At 48.9% G+C, this 18,408-nt stretch overlaps 1 protein-coding gene across 3 annotated transcripts in view; it reads right to left on the bottom strand.

Annotated features, from left to right (window-relative positions):
- Positions 1–18,408, bottom strand: part of NCOR1 (nuclear receptor corepressor 1) — a 110,305-nt gene that overhangs the window by 69,380 nt on the left and 22,517 nt on the right. For all 3 annotated transcript variants that reach the window (XM_083479686.1, XM_083479688.1, XM_083479687.1), the window contains exons 3-13: positions 17,680–17,813; positions 16,542–16,737; positions 15,293–15,475; positions 13,899–14,012; positions 9,028–9,084; positions 8,513–8,565; positions 6,184–6,250; positions 4,891–5,063; positions 4,542–4,604; positions 3,297–3,387; positions 1,835–2,013 (exon numbers count right to left, since the gene is read on the bottom strand). In XM_083479686.1, coding sequence (XP_083335812.1) covers positions 1,835–2,013; positions 3,297–3,387; positions 4,542–4,604; positions 4,891–5,063; positions 6,184–6,250; positions 8,513–8,565; positions 9,028–9,084; positions 13,899–14,012; positions 15,293–15,475; positions 16,542–16,737; positions 17,680–17,813 — 1,310 coding nt within the window. The remainder of the gene's footprint in view (positions 1–1,834; positions 2,014–3,296; positions 3,388–4,541; positions 4,605–4,890; positions 5,064–6,183; positions 6,251–8,512; positions 8,566–9,027; positions 9,085–13,898; positions 14,013–15,292; positions 15,476–16,541; positions 16,738–17,679; positions 17,814–18,408) is intronic.

Here is an 18,408-nt window from a genome sequence, read left to right as displayed (position 1 = left end):
AAACACACAGAGAAAACCTCATGTTCTGCCATCCAAAATTAAAACCATCACAGTTACCAGGGCTGCATTTTGCCAGACCTCTTTTGCAACCTGGTTAAATGCAAGTTCAGATATTAAAAAGGACGACGTCAAAATAGCCAAAGCACCCCCACCCCAGTTTCAAGAAACCCTGCTTGGTTGCCCTGTCGGCTTCTGGCACTTAACTGGAAGAAGGGCCATAGCCCTGTGGGACAGCCCTGGCTTCACATGCAGAAAGTCCCAGGTTCGAGTCCTGGCATCTCCAGGTGAAAGACTGCTGGTCTGTGTAGACAACATTAAGCTTGATGGGCTGGCTTCACAGAAGGCAGCCCTGTAGGTTCCTATTAAATCAGCCCTCTAATTCAGACGAGGACTTGAATCTTGTGGGAAAGGCCCATTAAATTGAGGGGCTGCACCTACCACCTTGGCACGCCAAAGATCTCTGGTTCAATCCCTAATCTCCAGGTAGGGCTGGGAAAAGGCTTCCTTGCCTGAACACCTAGAGAGCTGCTGCCGAACAGTGCAAACAATACTGAGCTGGATGGATTAATGGCCTGGATCGTTATAAGGCAGCATTCTGCGTTCCTTTTGCCGGACATCACCTGCAGGGTCTAAAAGCCTATACTCTCGATCATCCATCAGGACTAGAAACCTGAACTCTGTTTCGGTGTTTTTACGAAAGGTGAGCATTTCAGGGTTGAATACCAAGCCTGACGACTATGCATAGCAACCACAGAAGACAAACAACTCTGACAGCTGAATCCGAAGTAATTGTGAGCATTTATTATCAATCTGTGTTTTGTCAATCATTAAGCTGAATAAGCTTCTACGTGAAATGAACCCACTGCTCCCGCAAACAGACCTTTCACAGGGCGAGCCAACAAAATAGAAGCCTTTTAATTAACCAGTTTTTCCATTGTGTCCATACTTCGATATTACGGTTCCCAGCTTCAGAACTACCCAGGCTACAAAAGCATTGGTTTGAAGCTGATTTAATAATATATACACTCAGTGACGTGTATATGTACACTCAGGGACATGGGTGGCACTGTGGTCTAAGCCACTGAGCCTCTTGGGCTTGCCGATCAAAAGTTCGGCAGTTCGAGTCTACGCGATAGGGTGAGCTCCCGTTGCTCTGTCCCAGCTCCTTCCAACCTAACTGTTCAAAAGCATACCAGCGCGAGTAGATAAATAGGCACTGCTGCAGTGGAAAGGTACTCTGGCACTCATCATGGTGTTCCATGCGCCAGAAGCAGTTTAGTCATGCTGGACACATGACCCAGAAAGCTGTCTGCGGACAAACGCCAGCTCCCTTGGCCTAAAAGCGGAGATGAGCGCCGCACCCCATAGTCAAATTTGACTGGGCTTAACTGTCCAGGGGTCCTAATAATATACAATTTCCATCTGCCCCGTTCAACCCTACCAACCATCAAGAATGATGGGAGCTGTAGTCCAGCAACACCTGGAGGTGAACAGGTTGCCCATTCCTGATTTAAAAGTAGGCAGAGTTTATGCTGGAGGTATCTAGGAGCAGTGAGGGCAAGTGATGGAGGGGGAAGTAAAAGCAAGTGATGGTCCAATTCAGGGATGGGGAACCTTTATCCCTCCAGCTGTTGCTGGGACTCCCAAGCCCCATTAGCCCCATCTAATGGTCAAGGATGATGGGATCTGTAGTCCACAGGAGGGCCACGGATTCCCCATTCCTGAATTAGACCATCGCTTGCCTTTACTGGCCCTAGTTTGTCGCCATGCAACCGATTTTTCTACTGTGCAATGCACACCCTTAAAAACCCCCACACAAAATAAATAAAAGTACTTTTCTTTAAAGATCTCCTTCTCGTGGTCTGTCCAGACGTTCATGAACTGCCGGTCCTTGTAGATTTTCATGGGGTCCTCCATCAGCCCGTTCATGTTTATGAACTTCACCCGCCTCTGTTCCGCGTCAAACATCATGGGAGGAATGACCGAGAGCTGGCGCATTTGTTTCTCGTTATTCTGCAAGACCGGAGAAGGAAAAAAAACACACACAAAATTTATAGTGAAGTTTCTGTTTACAAGTAATGGACCCCCCCCCAAGTCAGCCAAGACAGAGCCAAAATTGCTTTTTAAAAAGGAGGGAGGGAGTGTCAGCTCTTGCGGTTACATCTTGGACTTCCTTAGTTACAAGTACTGAAGAAGAAGAAGAAGAAAAAGGATTGTTCTCTTTGGCCCACAGCATCTTTATCCAGTCCCAGCGCGGCTCTTTTTGGAACAGGGAAGATGGTGGTGCTTGTTCATGAAAAGCTACCCTTTGCTGAAGATGATTTAAGGGGTTTGCCAACGCTGTAAGAAAATCCACATTAGGACAGAGAAAACATGCTGTGCTGGACATGGCGTAAGATCAGGCTATAAAAAGCACAGGTTATGGGATGTGTGCACCACGCTGGACTTCAGGATTCGAATCCATGTTCACACACGCAAGAATGTCCCAGCCATAAGGCTTGCTGCGTTGGTCTGGGCCAGACCCGTCTCGACCCACAAAGCCCCCCTCTGACTAGCCTACCTCAGAACAGCCCAGTTGGGTCAGGCCAAAGGCCCAGCTAAGGGCACATTCACACCCATACAGTTAAAACACTACAAGATCACTTTAAATATTCAAGGCTTCTTCCAAAGACTCCTGGGAAGTGTAGTTTGTTAAGGATGCTGAGAGTTGTTAGTACAGTGGTACCTCGGGTTACATACGCTTCAGGTTACATATGCTTCAGGTTACAGACTCCACTAACCCAGAAATAGTGCTTCAGGTTAAGAACTTTGTTTCAGGATGAGAACAGAAATTGTGCTCCAGTGGTGCAGCGGCAGCAGGAGGCCCCATTAGCTAAAGTGGTGCTTCAGGTTAAGAACAGTTTCAGATTAAGAACGGACCTCCGGAACGAATTAAGTACTTAACCCGAGGTACCACTGTATACCTATTCCTATCCCGGAGCTACAATCGCCAGAGTTCCCTGTGAAGGCAATTATAGCTCTGGGAAGGGGCTACGGGGTCTCCTGACAAAGAGAAGAGGATGGAGCTTGTAAGAATATATCTGGCAAGGGACTCAGCACAAGGTGACTGCACCCTCCCCTCTTCCAAATTCAAAGATGCTATGTGTGCCATGTTTTGGTTTTTTATCAGATTCTAAGTCTGGGCAGGCAGGGAACTGTCTTGTTTTCCTTGATCGTATGTAAGCCGCTCTGGGAGCCTTTTCGGCTGAAGAGAAGGGTAAAGATGCTCTAACATAAATAAGAAGCCTGGTTCTCACCTCCTGTTCTGAGAGCCCGTCGATTATCTCCGAGATTTCGTGCTCGCTCCGGGCGATGGTTGCCGAAAGTCCGGTCCCTCTCTGCCCCACCCTGGGGATGGAACAACAACAACAGAAAGGGAAACCAAAATGAAAAGAAAAAAGTAGCTTTTTTCTGAGAACAGGAAAACAATTGGCAATATCAGGGTGAGGTGTGGTCAGCCAGCCTCTTCAGGGCCGGACGGGACAGAATGCATGCTAGCTTTGGCAAAGGATGTGAGGAAAAGGTTGTTGTTTTTTAGCTCTCTCCTACATATAAATAGGGGACGCGGGTGGTGTTGTGGGTTAAACCACAGAGCCTAGGACTTGCCGATCAGAAGGTCGGCGGTTCGAATCCCCGCGACGGGCGAGCTCCCATTGCTCGGTCCCTGCTCCTGCCAACCTAGCAGTTCGAAAGCATGTCAAGTGCAAGTAGATAAATAGGTACCGCTCCGGTGGGAAGGTAAACGGCGTTTCCGTGCGCTGCTTTGGTTTGCCAGAAGCGGCTTAGTCATGCTGGCCACATGACCCAGAAGCTGTACGCCGGCTCCCTTGGCCAGTAAAGCGAGATGAGCACCGCAACCCCAGAGTCAGTCACGACTGGACCTAATGGTCAGGGGTCCCTTTACCTTTTACATATAAATAAGATGAGAACTGAGGATCACCTTATCAGCAGCAAGAGGGTCGGCCCTATCATGAGGCAGAGTAATGCAGCCGCCTCAGGTGGCAGATAACGGAGGGACAAGGAACAGCAACAAGATTTTGGAGGGCAGAGATGAATGTGCTGTGTGGCCTGCTTTGAAACCCCTATGGCAGCCTGCTGCTCTCGAGGGTGGTAAAGAAGGCTATCCTAACACAATGTTGATGCAACTGCAAAACGTTTTGATCCAGCCCGAGGAAGGAGGCCTGAGCCCATTTCAGAGAGCCCCAAACTGACGTGTGAAATTTGCACCACCGTAGGATGTGTGTGGGGTGGCCTCTTCTTTTTAAGGTGGCTTTTAAAAGGAGAGGAGGAATCACAAAACAGGCATAGAATCATAGAATCATAGAGTTGGAAGAGAGCACAAGGGCCATCGAGTCCAACCCCCTGCCAAGCAGGAAACATCATCAGAGCACTCCTGACATATGGTTGTCAAGCCTCTGCTTAAAGACCTCCAAAGAAGGAGACTCCACCAGAAGGAATCCCCAACGGAATTCACTATTTCATTCATCGCATTTGCAACCCACCTTTCCTCTGAAGAGCTGAAGGTGGCAGACGTGGTTCTCCTCTTCATTTTGTCCTCGACGAGCCTGTGCAGGAGGTTGGGCTGAGAGTGAGTGACTGGCCAGAGATCACCAACTGAGCTTCCTGGCTGAGTAGGGGGATTTGAACCCTGGTCTCCCAGGTCCTAGTCCAGCACGCTAACCACTGCACCACACTGCCTCTGCTGTACCACTCTGTGATATGGCCCTCTGATCAATGTCCCACTCGGGAGGCACCACCCAGGTGCTGTTGGGGGAAATCAGAAGGCTGGACCAGATCAGCCTTTGCCGGCCTGGTGCCCTCCAGTCCATTTGGACCCGCACTCCCGTTTACCTCTGAAACCGCTCCTGCTGCTCCCTCTGCTTCCGGATTTCGGGGAACTGCTTCTCATAATACTCGCGGGTCTTGCTCTCCTTTGCCTTCCGGCGGGGGTTGTTCTCTATGCGGTCTACTTTCTTCTCCCAGGCTTCCATCAGCTGATCGTAACGCTGACAGATTTTCTGCTCCTGGTTAATTCCACACACAGCCCCGCCCCCGCCCCAAATTTCTGGATTAAAAAAAGCTCTCTCTCGCACAACGCTAGAATGCCACTGCGTGACACGAAACTGAAAAGATGGCGGCTTCAGCAGGGCATACAGATCTGGTTCACAAATACTGCTAAACCATGGTTAGCGTAAACCATCATTAAAACTGAGGCACCTTGGAGCCCATCACTTAAACCTGGGCTTGTCACATCACAGGATACTTAAAAGCATCAGGGAGAACAGGTATCCTTGACAGCAGCTTGAATTTTTTGCCGCTGTTCACTCATGGCTCTGTATATTTGGTGATGGCTCCTTAACCATGGTTAAAGAGGAGGTCCGAGTTTGCACGTAATGCTAAGCTATGGTTAATACCAACTAAAGTTTATAAGCCAGATACAAATCCTTGGCTAATGATTAATCTTAAAACAAGCTGACAAACCATAATTAAGGTACTGATCTGGGTTCTCACATAATGCTAAGTCATGATTTAATATAGTTTAATAATCCACAGTTTAGCATTATGTGCAAACCAGAAATGCACCAAGCCGCATAATTTTGCCCTGTTTCAGCTTCACTGGTGCTCAATCAGAGCTCTGTTTCGTTTTTAACAAAGAACACACAAAATCAAATGGTTGGTAATTTCGTAGGCACTTCTCATGTAAAACACACCCTTTTTGATGCATCCTAGTGTAGCTAAATTCCATTCATTTTTTATTTCATCGAGTGAGCTAGTATGTCTTAATGTCACAGTTAGCTTATTCACACCCAAATTTAATAGCTTCCATATTTAGGGGCATTTCTCTTACCTGTGGGGCTTGGGGTGCTGAGTTCTGAGCCCAGAAAGGAGAGCCATCTGTAATGTTTGGGTATTTGCCACCTATGCCCACTTATAGGTAGGTGAATGATGTGTGCTGCGCTTTGTGTATAAAGGACAACTCTCAGCACCGAAACAAATACCCTCGTAACTGATGGATGACAGTGAGTTTTGGGGTGCGTTTTAAGGGGAGGGAAAAGACAGCCTGTGCTAACAACAAGCTAACCGGCCGCTCCCAATAATTTAGGCACAGGAGGACAAAAAATAAACAAAGAAATAGATCCATACCCTCTGTTTCCTGGCGTGATTCCTTCTCTTGAAAAAGAGGATCAGTTTTTTTCTCATGACTTGGTTCCTAACAAAAAAAGAGAATGAAGGGCATCAGAAGAGAGCCTGGCTGCTGGATCTGGCCAAAGGGGGTCCACTGAGTCCAGCATCCCGTCTTCACAGTGGCCAACCAGAGGCACACCCTCCCATGGGAAGCCTGCAAGAGGGACATCCCAATTTGCGGTCCCTAGCAACTAGGATTCAGAGACATCCTGCCTCTAGCTGGATCAGGCCAGTAGCACATCTAGTCCACTATCCTGTTCTTAAAGTGGCCTGCCAGCAGGATCTGAACACTCTCTCCAACTGCCCTTTCCAGCAACTGGAAATATTCAGAAGCAGAGCATAGCCATTGTAGCTGCTATACTATAATAATAATAATAATAATAATAATAATAATAATAATAATAATCATCTATTTATAATTTATTTATTCTATTTATACCCCACCCTCCCCAGCCAAGACTGGGCTCAGGGCGGCTAACACCAGGTATAAAAATAATTGATTAAAAAACAACATTAAAGTACAACATTAAAATGCAGCCTCATTTCAGTAGAAACTCAAATCAAAAACTTTTGGGGGATGAAAACATCAAATCTTCACCAAGGCCAACTATCCAGACTGGTCCTACGTGGGCCAGAAAAAAGGCAGGGAAGTCCCCAGATAGGAGTTCCATCACAGAAGGAGAAAGGAAAAAGGAAATAAAGAGGGGGAGGGGATCAAGTTGATTCCAAGCCAAAGGCCAAGTGGAACAACTCCGTCTTACAGACCCTGCGGAAAGAAATCAGATCCTGCAGGGCCCTGGTCTCATGAGGCAGAGTGTTCCACCAGACCGGAGCCAGTGTTGAAAAGGCCCTGGCTCTGGTTGAGGCTAATCTGACTTCCTTAGGGCCTGGGACCTCTAGGGTGTTGCTATTTATGGACCTTGAGGCTCTCCGTGGGGCATACTGGGAGAGGCGGTCCCGTAGATACGAGGGTCCTAGGCCGTGAAGGGCTTTAAAGGTCAAAACCAGCACCTTAAATCTGACCCTGTACTCCACCGGGAGCCAGTGCAGCTGGAAAAGCACTGGGTGAATATGCTCCCATGGCAGAGACCCCGTGAGGAGCCTCGCTGCAGCATTCTGCACCCGCTGGAGTTTCTGGGACAGCTTCAAGGGCAGCGTAGCTCTTGAGAGCTTTATTCTCCTCCGTGAATTTGTCCAATCCTCTTTTTATTAAGTCTTTGCAACAGCAAAAACCCCAAACTAAACAAAAACCAAGAAAAAAGAGAAGGGGGGGGGGAATACAAAGTCACCTTTTACAGGTAAATTTTGACTTGTCCCACACAGAGAAAGGTGGGCCCTCCCAGCTCCCACCTGGGAGCTTTCCTTTCTCCTTCCATCCTCCCACCCTGGGAGATCCTCCCTTTCCTGCCTCTCAACACAGGGTCCTTTCTCCACGAACCATCACCATCATCTGCACCACACAAAATACAAAAGACCAGAGGACAGCAGGAAAAGGAAAGAGAGCCAAGAGATAAGAACACAGGACCTGTATTTTAATCAACTGGTTTTTGTTTTTTTTTTAAATTACTGTATTTTATATTTGGTGTTAGCTGCCCTGAGCCCAGGTCTTGGCCAGGGAGGGCGGGGTATAAATAAAAAATTTATTTTTATTTTTAATCAGTGGTACCTTGGTTCTCAAACGCCTTGGTACTCAAACAACTTGGAACCCAAACACTGCAAACCCGGAAGTAAGTGTTCTGGTTTGCGAACTTTTTTCGGAAGCCAAATGTGCTCCGTTTTGAGTGTTACGCTTCCAATTTGAGTGTTACGCTGCGATCTGTCCTTTTTTGCTATTAATTTTGCGGCTCTTTTTTGTTGTTTTTTTGTGGCTGTGTGGAGCTACTGATGGACTGATTGTGTGACTGCAGTACATTGTTTACTGCTTTCAATTTTATGGCTCCATGGCTAAATTTTAAATTTAACACGGTTAAATTCATGTTAAACGGCTGTTTTAGGGATTGTTTTTAAAAGTCTGGAACGGATTCATCTGTTTTTGCACTACTTTCTATGGGAAAGCGTGCCTTGGTTTTGAAATGCTTTGGTTCCGGAATGGATTAAGTTTGAGAACCAAGGTACCACTTTATTAAAGGAATGAAAAGGAAAAGAAAGATTTCTTAAAAAGAGAGAGAAGTGAGTAAAAAGGACTTCTCGCTATCCATCTCTCCGTTGCATATACAAGAGTCCAACCGTCTTTCAAAGCCATCCAGGCTGGGGAACCATCATGTTGGTGGTGAAGCGAGGCACTTACGTTTTGATGTTTTCATGGTACACCTTTGTGTCTGACGGCTGGTTGTAGAGCGGCTACGGAGCAGGGGGTGGAAAGAAAACAAGGTAAGAAGCACAAGGGATCATGGAACTGTAGCGTCAGGTGGGGTCCAAAGGGTTGTCTGGCCCAACCCCTTGCAAAGCCAGAGCCACAGCATAGAACACATCAGGGCAAGCCTTTTTTTGTTTAATAGCAAACCTCACTAAGAGGGCATTTCAAGCACCGCCACGCACGTGCGGCAGGCACAAAGCCAGCGCAGCCAGGAACACCCGCCCGCCCGAGAAAGCTGGGCCAGGGCGTTCCAGTTCAAAGGAAGTTCACGACCCATCAAGACACTCAGTGCCCTCCCAGATCTGGCGAGCTCCCAACTCACTGGGAAGCGGGGCCCAAGAAATTGTGGGGAGAATCCCCACCCCACCCCTGCGCTGGAAGAGCTAAAAGCAAGTTTGAGAAAGAGACACACGTGGAAAGGGCACAAGAGTTATCGGGTTGCTCACCAGTTCGACTTTGGGGCCGAGGCCTTCGAAGATCTTGTGGGCTTCTTCGGCCTTTTTCTGCAAAACCGGGGGGGGGGGGGAGAAAGGCATCATGGGATGGCCCAGAAAATCAGCAAGGTGATATATATACACCCATGTATGTAGACAGAGATATGTACACACATTTCAGTAAATGGATATAGATATACACCATAAAAGCAAAGTAAGATCCTAGTCCTCATGGTTCCGAATAAAGGGTTGAAGCAGGAACACAAGAAGCCACCTTGGTCTGAGTCAGGTCCCAGGTTCAGTTCCCACAATTGCCAGGCAAAACTGGGAAAGGGCAAGTCCTGCCTGAGATCCTGGACAGCACCTGCCAATCAGTTTAGACAATGCCGATCAATGGGCTGATTCGGCAAAAGTATGCCTGGAGAGCTCAGCTGGTTTAGCTCCAAGGTTGCAGGTTCAATTCCCGTATGGACTCCATGGTTCTAGGACAGGGGTCAGCAAGCTTTTTCAGCAGGGGGCCAGTCCACTGTCCCTCAGACCTTGTGGGGGGCCAGACTATATTTTGAGGGGGGGATGAACTATGCCCCACAAATAACCCAGAGATGCATTTTAAATAAAAGAACACATTCTACTCATGTAAAAACACGCTGATTCCCGGACCGTCCGCGGGCCGGATTTAGAAGGCGATTGGGCCGGATCTGGCCCCCGGCCCCTCGTTTGCCTACCCATAGTGTACACAAACACCAGGGGTTTCTACGGATAGGCAGAGGTGTACACACACACAGAGAGAGAGCGGTTTCAATATAAATAGATGGGCTTACACACAGAAAGAGGTGTCTATGGATAGATGTGTATGCAAATGCACAGTTTCAACAGATAAAGTAGGTCTACATGGAGAGTTCTCTATGGGTAGATAGATGTGTGCACCCACCCACAGATTTTGATAGATATAGATTATGTTTATACGCAGATAAGTTTCTATGGATAGATAGACAGATATGTACACCCACACAGGTTTAAATGGATATAGATAGCTGTCTATAAACAAACACACACACGCTCCCTCCTTCTATCTGTCCCTTATAGCAAGTCATAGCACCGGGACGCCTAAGAGAAAATACACACACACAAACATATAGAGTGGTGCCTCGTAAGATGAAAAGAATCCGTTCTGTGATTCTCTTCGTCTAGCGGTTTTTTCGTCTTGCGAAGCAAGCCCATTGACGGATTAGCGGATTAGCGCTATTAGCGCCTTTTAGCGGCTTATCTGCTGATCGGATCAGCTGATAAGCGGCTTAGAAAAGGGGGGGGAGGGAAAAAACCAGCAGGAACTCGCAAGACATTGTCGTCTTGCGAAGCAAGCCCATAGGAGATTCGTTTTGCGAAGCACCTCCAAAACGGAAAACTCTTTCGTCTAGCGAGTTTTCAGTCTTGCGGGGCACCACTGTAGATACAAACACACACACATATATTAAGGAAACATTTCACACAACATTCTGAGAGCAAAAATATTTTCTATGGAGGGTTGTCCATCCCAAACCCAGTTCCATTTCTGCCCTGGTGGGGGAAGTGTTTCCTATTTTTTTTTATCCCCTGCTCAACCCTGGTTCTTCACAACCAAGATGCAAAGCTCCCCCTCAATGCTTCAGTGCTAAAATATGTTGTTGTTGATGATGATGACGATGATGGAGGGGGAGACAGACATTAAAGGTCTACCATGCCTTAAGGGCCAGGAGGCTGCTTCGATAGTTGCACTTGGACCCAGGGGTTTGCTTGGGATCCAAAGAGCTTTGGGATCCGAATTTTAAGGCCTTGCGTCCTGGCCAAAATATCCCTCCCCCAAGACCAGCTGAACTTTCCAGCTGAAACGGAGGTTATTCGCGCTGACCTCGCCTTCCTCTTTGACCGCATTCTTCTCCATGGAATTGGCTCTCGGTTGCACAACGGGGAGAATAGAGATAGCTCTCTCTCACTCACACACACACACACACAAACACACACACACACACACACAGGTTACAGCCAGGCCTGTGTACATTCAGTGTCGCCACCACCATGTTGCATCAGGCAGGAGTTTGGCAACAGACACAGAGCACAGTTCCCACGGCTGTGCTCAAAATATCAATTAAAGCAGTCAGAGAGGTGGCTGGGTGGAATGTCCGGGGAAGGGGCTTCACGGCCCACCTGCCCCTCAGGAGACTAGCAAATGTGGAATGGATTACGCCAGTGGATCCCACAGTGGGCAGCACAGCTCCCTAGGGGGCGGTGGGATTGCATAGGGGGGGCACTAAGAGGTAATGGGGTGCTTGAGGTTTAAATGCCTCTTGGACTTTAAAAAGCTGGTGTCACTGGACTGAGTATACCAATTTTGATGAATTAATTAAACTAAATAGTTCTAATTGGATTATGAATCAATGTGCAGTTAATTGTGAGTGTTTTGAATTTTATTGTGCTATTATGTTCCTTAGTGGGGACGCGGGTGGGACTGTGGGTTAAACCACAGAGCCTAGGACTTGCCGATCAGAAGGTTGGCGGTTCGAATCCCCGCGTCGGGGTGAGCTCCCGTTGCTCGGCCCCAGCTCCTGCCAATCTAGCAGTTCGAAAGCACGTGAGTGCAAGTAGATAAATAGGTACCGCTCCGCCGGGAAGGTAAACGGCGTTTCCATGCGCTGCTCTGGTTCGCCAGAAGTGGCTTAGTCCTCCTGGCCACATGACCCGGAAGCTGTACGCCGGCTCCCTCGGCCAGTAAAGCGAGGTGAGCGCCACAACCCCGGAGTCGGTCACGACTGGACCTAATGGTCAGGGGTCCCTTTACCTTTTTATGTTCCTTAGTGGGTCACACAAACTACTATTTAAATAATGCTTTTTAGGAGGCAGGGAGGGAAAATGGGGGTGAGTTTATGGAACCAAGGGGGTCGTGCACGCAAAAAGTTAGGGAACCACAGGATTACGCTATATCCTGGGATGACAACACACACTTTCCTTGCTCGGAAAGATACCAGAAAAGAGTTGGGCACTGGAGCATCTGGCTGACTGGGTCTTAAAAAGCCTCTGGAATATACCAGGGGTGAGGAACCCGTGTCCCTCCCTGCAAATGTAGCTTTCCAGATCCCTGACCAATGGCTGAGCTGGCAGGGGCTGATGGGAGCTGGAGTCCAGCAACAGCTGGAGGACTGCATCTTCCTAAAAGCAAAATTTATCTATCATTCTTATTAGTCTTATTAATGTGAACTGATGGAGGCGAAAGTCCCAACAAATACACCTTTTGACAGTGGTACCTCGGTTTACAAACTTAATTTGTTCCGGAAGTCCGTTCTTAACCCGAAACCGTTCTTAACCTAAGGCGCGCTTTCACTAATGGGGCCTACCACTGCCGCCGCCACGCAATTTCCGTTCTCATCCTGGGGCAAAGTTTGTAACCCAAGGTACTACTTCTGGGTTAGCGGAGTTTGTAACCTGAAGGGTTTGTAACCCGAGGTGTTTGTAACCCGAGGTACCACTGTATTCAGCTCTGAGCGAGCCCCAAACTTGTGGAACTCTGGCCACATGCTTTGCAGACAAGAAGCTTAAAGCCTGCTTCAAAATGTTGCCCTGGAAGCTCTTGCAAAGCTGAACTTGGAATAAAGAAATGACTTCTGCTATATACAGCGGTACCTCGGGTTACAGACGCTTCAGGTTACAGACGCTTCAGGTTACAAACTCCGCTAACCCAGAAATAGTACCTTGGGTTAAGAACTTTGCTTCTGGATGAGAACAGAAATTGCGCAGTAGCGGCAGCAGCGGGAGGCCCCATTAGCTAAAGTGGTGCTTCAGGTTAAGACCAGTTTCAGGTTAAGAACGGACCTCCGGAACGAATTAAATTCTTAACCCGAGGTACCACTGTATACAGGGTGCACTTACTCTTGGGAACTCATGAAGACAACCTCGTTCCAAAGAAGAAGAAGAAGAAGAGTTTGGATTTGATATCCCGCTTTATCACTACCCTAGGGACTCTCAAAGCAGCTAACATTCTCCTTTCCCTTCCTCCACCACAACAAACCCTCTGTGAGGTGAGTGGGGCTGAGAGACTTCAAGGAAGTGTGACTGGCCCAAGGTCACCCAGCAGCTGCATGTGGAGGAGCGGAGACGCGAACCCGGTGCACCAGATTACGAGTCCACTGCTCTTAACCACTACACCACGCTGGCTCTCACCAGTGGCTCTCGCCATAGAAAACAAGGCAGTCTCTGGTGCAGGACGAAACTCACTAGCCTAGCGAAAGCAGGAGTGCCACATAGCCCAACAACAAACTGGTTTGTTAGGGATCCTGGCTTGCTAGGGAGCAGCGGCTGCCAAAGAGGCACCACCCCCCACTCACAGACCCCCTCCTCATACGTATGAGGTTTGCCTTCCTCTCCCTTGAAAAGCGCATAGAGCTGAAGGAGGAAGTTGGAAGAGCGGCTCTCTTTCCCACTTCCTCTTTCTGCTCTACGTGCTTTCAAAAGTTTGGATTTATTCTACTGGACCAGGCTTTGGGAAAGCAAAGTGTGTTTCTGCGCCCACATTCTCTCTTTCCATCTCTCAGAGGGAGGGAAGAGGTGGAGCCAGAGGGGGTGGGGCTCAAAAATCCAAGCCATGAGCCTAAAAAGACCAGCAACAACCCTCACTTCTGGGTTCAGACATTAATAGGAACTGGCGGCTTCCGGGTTCGCTCATCCCAGGGAAGGTGCAATCAATTGGCATGCGCAATGAAACCGCACTAGGCCACCAACCCCAGCTCATCACAACATGCAAACACGGGAATCCTCTCTCTCGCAGGCACAAGTAAGAACTGGTGCCCGGTACAAATCCCTGCATCAAATATAGAAGAGGCTTTGAAAAGGGGGGTGGGAGAAGCAAGTGTTACCCGATTCTCATCATAAATAATCTGGACGATGCTGCGGTGCTTCTGTTCCACAGGGGGAGGGGAGACGGGTCTCTCCGGCTCAGGGGGCTTTGCAGATTCTTCCTCGAGTTGTTGCTAGGAGACAAAAAAAGCGGGGGGGGGGGGGAGAGAGAATCAGCCATCTGTACCAAGGTCCTTGCTCTCACCGGGAATAAGTCACCAGAGAGGGAGGGAAAGCCAGCCTCTGAATCAACAGTTTGCTGCAAGGTGCAAATTTGTAAAGGTAGGAACAAGGCACAAAGAGATTGCAGAGCCACCAGGCTCTGTGACAGTCAAAAGGCTGCAGAGTATTTTTGCTTCTGAACTTAAAAAAGAGAGACTTAATAATAATAATAATAATAATAATAATAATTTATTATTTATACTCCGCCCATCTGGCTGGGTTTCCCCAGCCACTCTGGGCGGCTTACAAAAAATATTAAAATACTGTAATACATCAAACATTAAAAGCTTCCCTAAACAGGGCTGCCTTCAGATGTCTTCTAAAAGTCTGGTACTGTAGTTGTTGTTCTCTTTGACATCTGGTGGGAGGGTGTTCCACAGGGAAGGCGCCACTACTGAGAAGGCCCTCTGCCTGGTTCCCTGTAACTTGGCTTCTCGCAGTGAGGGAACCGCCAGAAGGCCCTCAGTGCTGGACCTCAGTGTCCAGGCAGAATGATGGGGGTGGAGACGCTCCTTCAGATATACTGGACCGAGGCCATTTAGGGCTTTAAAGGTCAGCACCAACACTTTGAATTGTGCTCGGAAACGTACTGGGAGCCAATGTAGGTCTTTCAGGACCGGTGTTATGTGGTCTCGGCGGCCGCTCCCAGTCACCAGTCTAGCTGCCGCATTCTGGATTAATTGTTTCCGGGTCCCCTTCAAAGGTAGCCCTATGTAGAGTGCATTGCAGTAGTCCAAGCGGGAGATAACCAGAGCGTGCGCCACTCTGGTGAGGCAGTGGCTAGCCTCCGGGGTGGCTAGCCTGCAGTCCCCTCCAGATGTTGCCCATCATCCCTGGGAGCTTGATGGGAAGGTTGGAGCCCAAGAACATCTGGAGGACCACAACATCTAGAGGCTCACAGATGTTTCCCACACCTGCTCTACAGCCAGATCCCTGGTTTGAGCAACCTTTTGTTGATTCAGCCAGATCCCATCAACAGGAACGGCAGCCCCACCCTCTGCTACCCCACCCCTGCCTACCTGCTCTGCCTCCGCCCACCTGCAACCTACCTGCAGCTTCCCCTCATCCTCGGCCAAAGGCTTCCCTGCCCCCCATCCCATCTCTTCTCTGCCAAGAGACTTCCACACACACATTCCTAATCCAGCAGGCCTAGGGGTGGGTGCGATCCCCACGACCTGCTCTGGCAACTCACTTGCTTCTTCTTCAGCTTCAGGATCTGCTGTTCCACTTTGGCGATCTCCCGGTCCACCCGGTCCATGCTCTGGATCAGCTCCTCCTTTGACAGCTTGGATGGAGACGCATTTTGGTCATCTCCGCAGGGCTGGCCTGAGAGCGGCGATGGCGGCCCGTCATGCTTGCCTCCAAAAGCTGACTCCTGGGGGAAAAAGAGAAATATATTTGTTTTGCTTTGTTTTGTTTTGTCAAATTTATATACCGCCCTTCATCCGAAGATCCTCAGGGCGGTTTACGAGATAAAAATACAGGATAAAAACAAACAAACAAATAGTTACCATTTTTTTTTTTAAAAAAAAAACTCCCCGCCCTTCCACAAACACATTTGAAAGGCCGCAGAATATTAATCAAACAAAAGCCTGGTTAAAAAGGAAAGTTTTTGCCTGGTGCCTAAAGATATGTAATGAAGGCGCCAGGTGAAGGTCCCTGGGGAGAGCATTCCACAAACAGGGAGCCACCACAGAAAAGGCCCCGTTCTCGTATTGCCACCCTTCTTGAAGTGGAGGCAAACAAAGAAAGGCCTCAGATGATGATCACAGAGTCCAGGTCGGTTCGTACAGATAGAGGCAGTCCCTGAAAAACGGCAGTCCTGAGCCATTTAAGGCTTTATAGGTTAAAACCTGCACTTTGAATTGGGCCCGGAAGCTAATTGGCAGTGAATGCAGTTGGGCCAGGATCGGTGTAATATGTGCAAACCGTCTTGCTTCAGAGAGCAACCCGGCCGCGGAATACTGCACCAGCTGAAGGGCCCTAGCCCTGAGCCACGACCAATGCCCTTCAGTGTCCCAAGTTTACAGCAGTGACTTAGCAAGGAAGGGCCATTGCTCAGGAGTAGAACCCTGCCTCATGGGCAGAAAGCCGTATGTTCAATCCTTGGCATTTCCAGGTAGGCCTGAGAAAATACTCCCCCCATGAAAACCTGGAAAGCCGCAGCCAGTGTCAGTGCAGACAATACTGAAATAAATGGACCAATGGTATGACTTGGTGTAACACAGCTTCCTATGTTCCTGTGAGACTCCTTTGGCAGAGGAGCTCTGAGCTTCCTAGAGCTGGCTCCCCTTGTCACTGGCTCTGGCGCCACCTACTGTTGGGCTCCCTGACTCCGGCCCTACCAGTCCAAAAGGACACCAGGCACCGCTGTACAGCCGGTGCCTCAAACCAGGCAAAAAGGCAGGACTTGGCGGCGGCCTCTCCCCAGCCGGCATTACCTTCTTCAAGTCTGACGAACGCAGCCCATCCTGCAGCTGGTGGGACAGCGGCAGGACCGTTGCGGCGCTGACCCGCTGGTAGTGGGAGTCGGAAACCTGGTCCAAGCGCGGCCTCTTCGAATCCAGCGCATCATGATCAGCTTGCGACGAGCCGGGGTGGAACTGGGCCTCGTAGCCAGATCTTCTTTCCTGAGGCCTGAGAGGCAGAGGAAATAAATGGAATGGCATACCCACCAGCTGTCCGAGGGAGTATTTCAATTTACTTAGTAAACCACAGCCCCGTTTTTGCACATCTGGGGCGGGCGGGGGTGTTTTCACAGCATCGCAGAGTCGGAAGGGATATTAAGAGGTCGCTGCGTCCAATCCCCTGCTCAATGTGGGGATCTTCAATGCAGGAAGCAGAGGCAACACCCCTGGCGAGGGGCCGCCCAGTTTCTGCTGAAATATCGCTGACGCGCCAAAACATGGAAGAGCCTTTAATCCGGCGTGTTTAAGCATCTGTCCGTCAGCAGTTCCAGAGGGGAGGTTCCAAAATAAAATCCCCTATTATGAACGCAAATGCCCCCATGAACCTGGAGAGGCAGAACTGACAGCTCATGTTCTTACGTACTGCTCCTTTTATTAAGTTTAATAATAATAATAAATTTTATTTATACCCTGCCCTCCCCGGCCAGAGCTGGGCTCAGGACAGCTAACACCAGTAAAATTACAGTAAAAACATAATGGGGGGGGGAGAAACCCAATTTAAAATACAGGTTAAAATGCAGCCACATTTTAAAAGTAGCCCATAGATCAAAACCATAAGGGGAGGGAAACATAAGGGTCAGACTGAGTCCAAACCAAAGGTCAGGCGGAACAGCTCTGTCTTGCAGGCCCTGCGGAAAGATGTCAAATCCCGCAGGGCTTTAGTCTCTTGTGACAGAGCGTTCCACCACGTCGGGGCCAGTGCTGAAAAGGCCCTGGCCCTAGTTGAAACCAATCTAACCAATCTAAGGGTTGTTGTTTTTTTACTTTGGAAAAAGGATTATGCGGAAACCTGCAACAGGGCTGGTGAGCAGATTGGAGTGATTGAGTTGGTGCATATAGGGAAAGGTGACAGGATAAGGTAACAATAGGTCAGAGATTGAGGGCACCCTACCTGTCGGAGCCAGGGTGATATTCAGTCAGCAAAGAGGGCCGTCTCCGAAGCTGCTGCTGCTGCTGCTGCTGGAGGAGCTGGGTGGCCTGGCTGACTTCCAAGTGAGAAGGGCGGAAATCAGGAACAGCAAACTCCTACAAGATAAAAAGCGGGGGGCAGGTTATTTTGTCAGTTTTTTTTTAAAAGAAACAATGAACAGCTCCAACCTAGGAGAAAGAATAATAGGATTGTAGAGTGCCCGGGAGCAGTGCCTTCTAGGGCAGCCTACCCCAAGCTGGCACTGCCCAGATGTCATTTATTTTTATTTTATTTTGTATACTACCTTTTACTCCAAGGAGCTCCAGCTAGCATACGTAGCTCTCATAGCTGTCAACTTTCAGATTTGAAAACAAGGGATCAGCAGCCTCACCTGCCCCAGGGACAGTCTACGGGATATCTAACAATCCGGGATAGCAGCAGGAAGCAGCGGGAAACAGAGCTGGAATAAGGGAATTTCCCACAAAAAAGGGAAGGTTGACAGCTATGGTAGCTCTGCCCCTCCCCTCCCCCATTCCCATTTTTTCATCACAACATCCCTGTGAGGTAAGTTAGGCTGAGAGTCAGTGACTGGCCCAAGGTCAAGCCCAGTGAGCTTCATGGCTGAGTGGGAATTCGAACCCCGCTCTCTCTATCAGGCCACAGTCCAGCATTCTTAACCGTTACGCCCATCAGCCCCTGGCTGCAATGGCC

Source organism: Podarcis liolepis (genome assembly GCF_965112155.1).
Source record: "Podarcis liolepis genome assembly, chromosome: 16".
NCBI lineage: Eukaryota > Metazoa > Chordata > Lepidosauria > Squamata > Lacertidae > Podarcis > Podarcis liolepis.
This window is presented reverse-complemented; position numbering and strand designations above follow the sequence as displayed.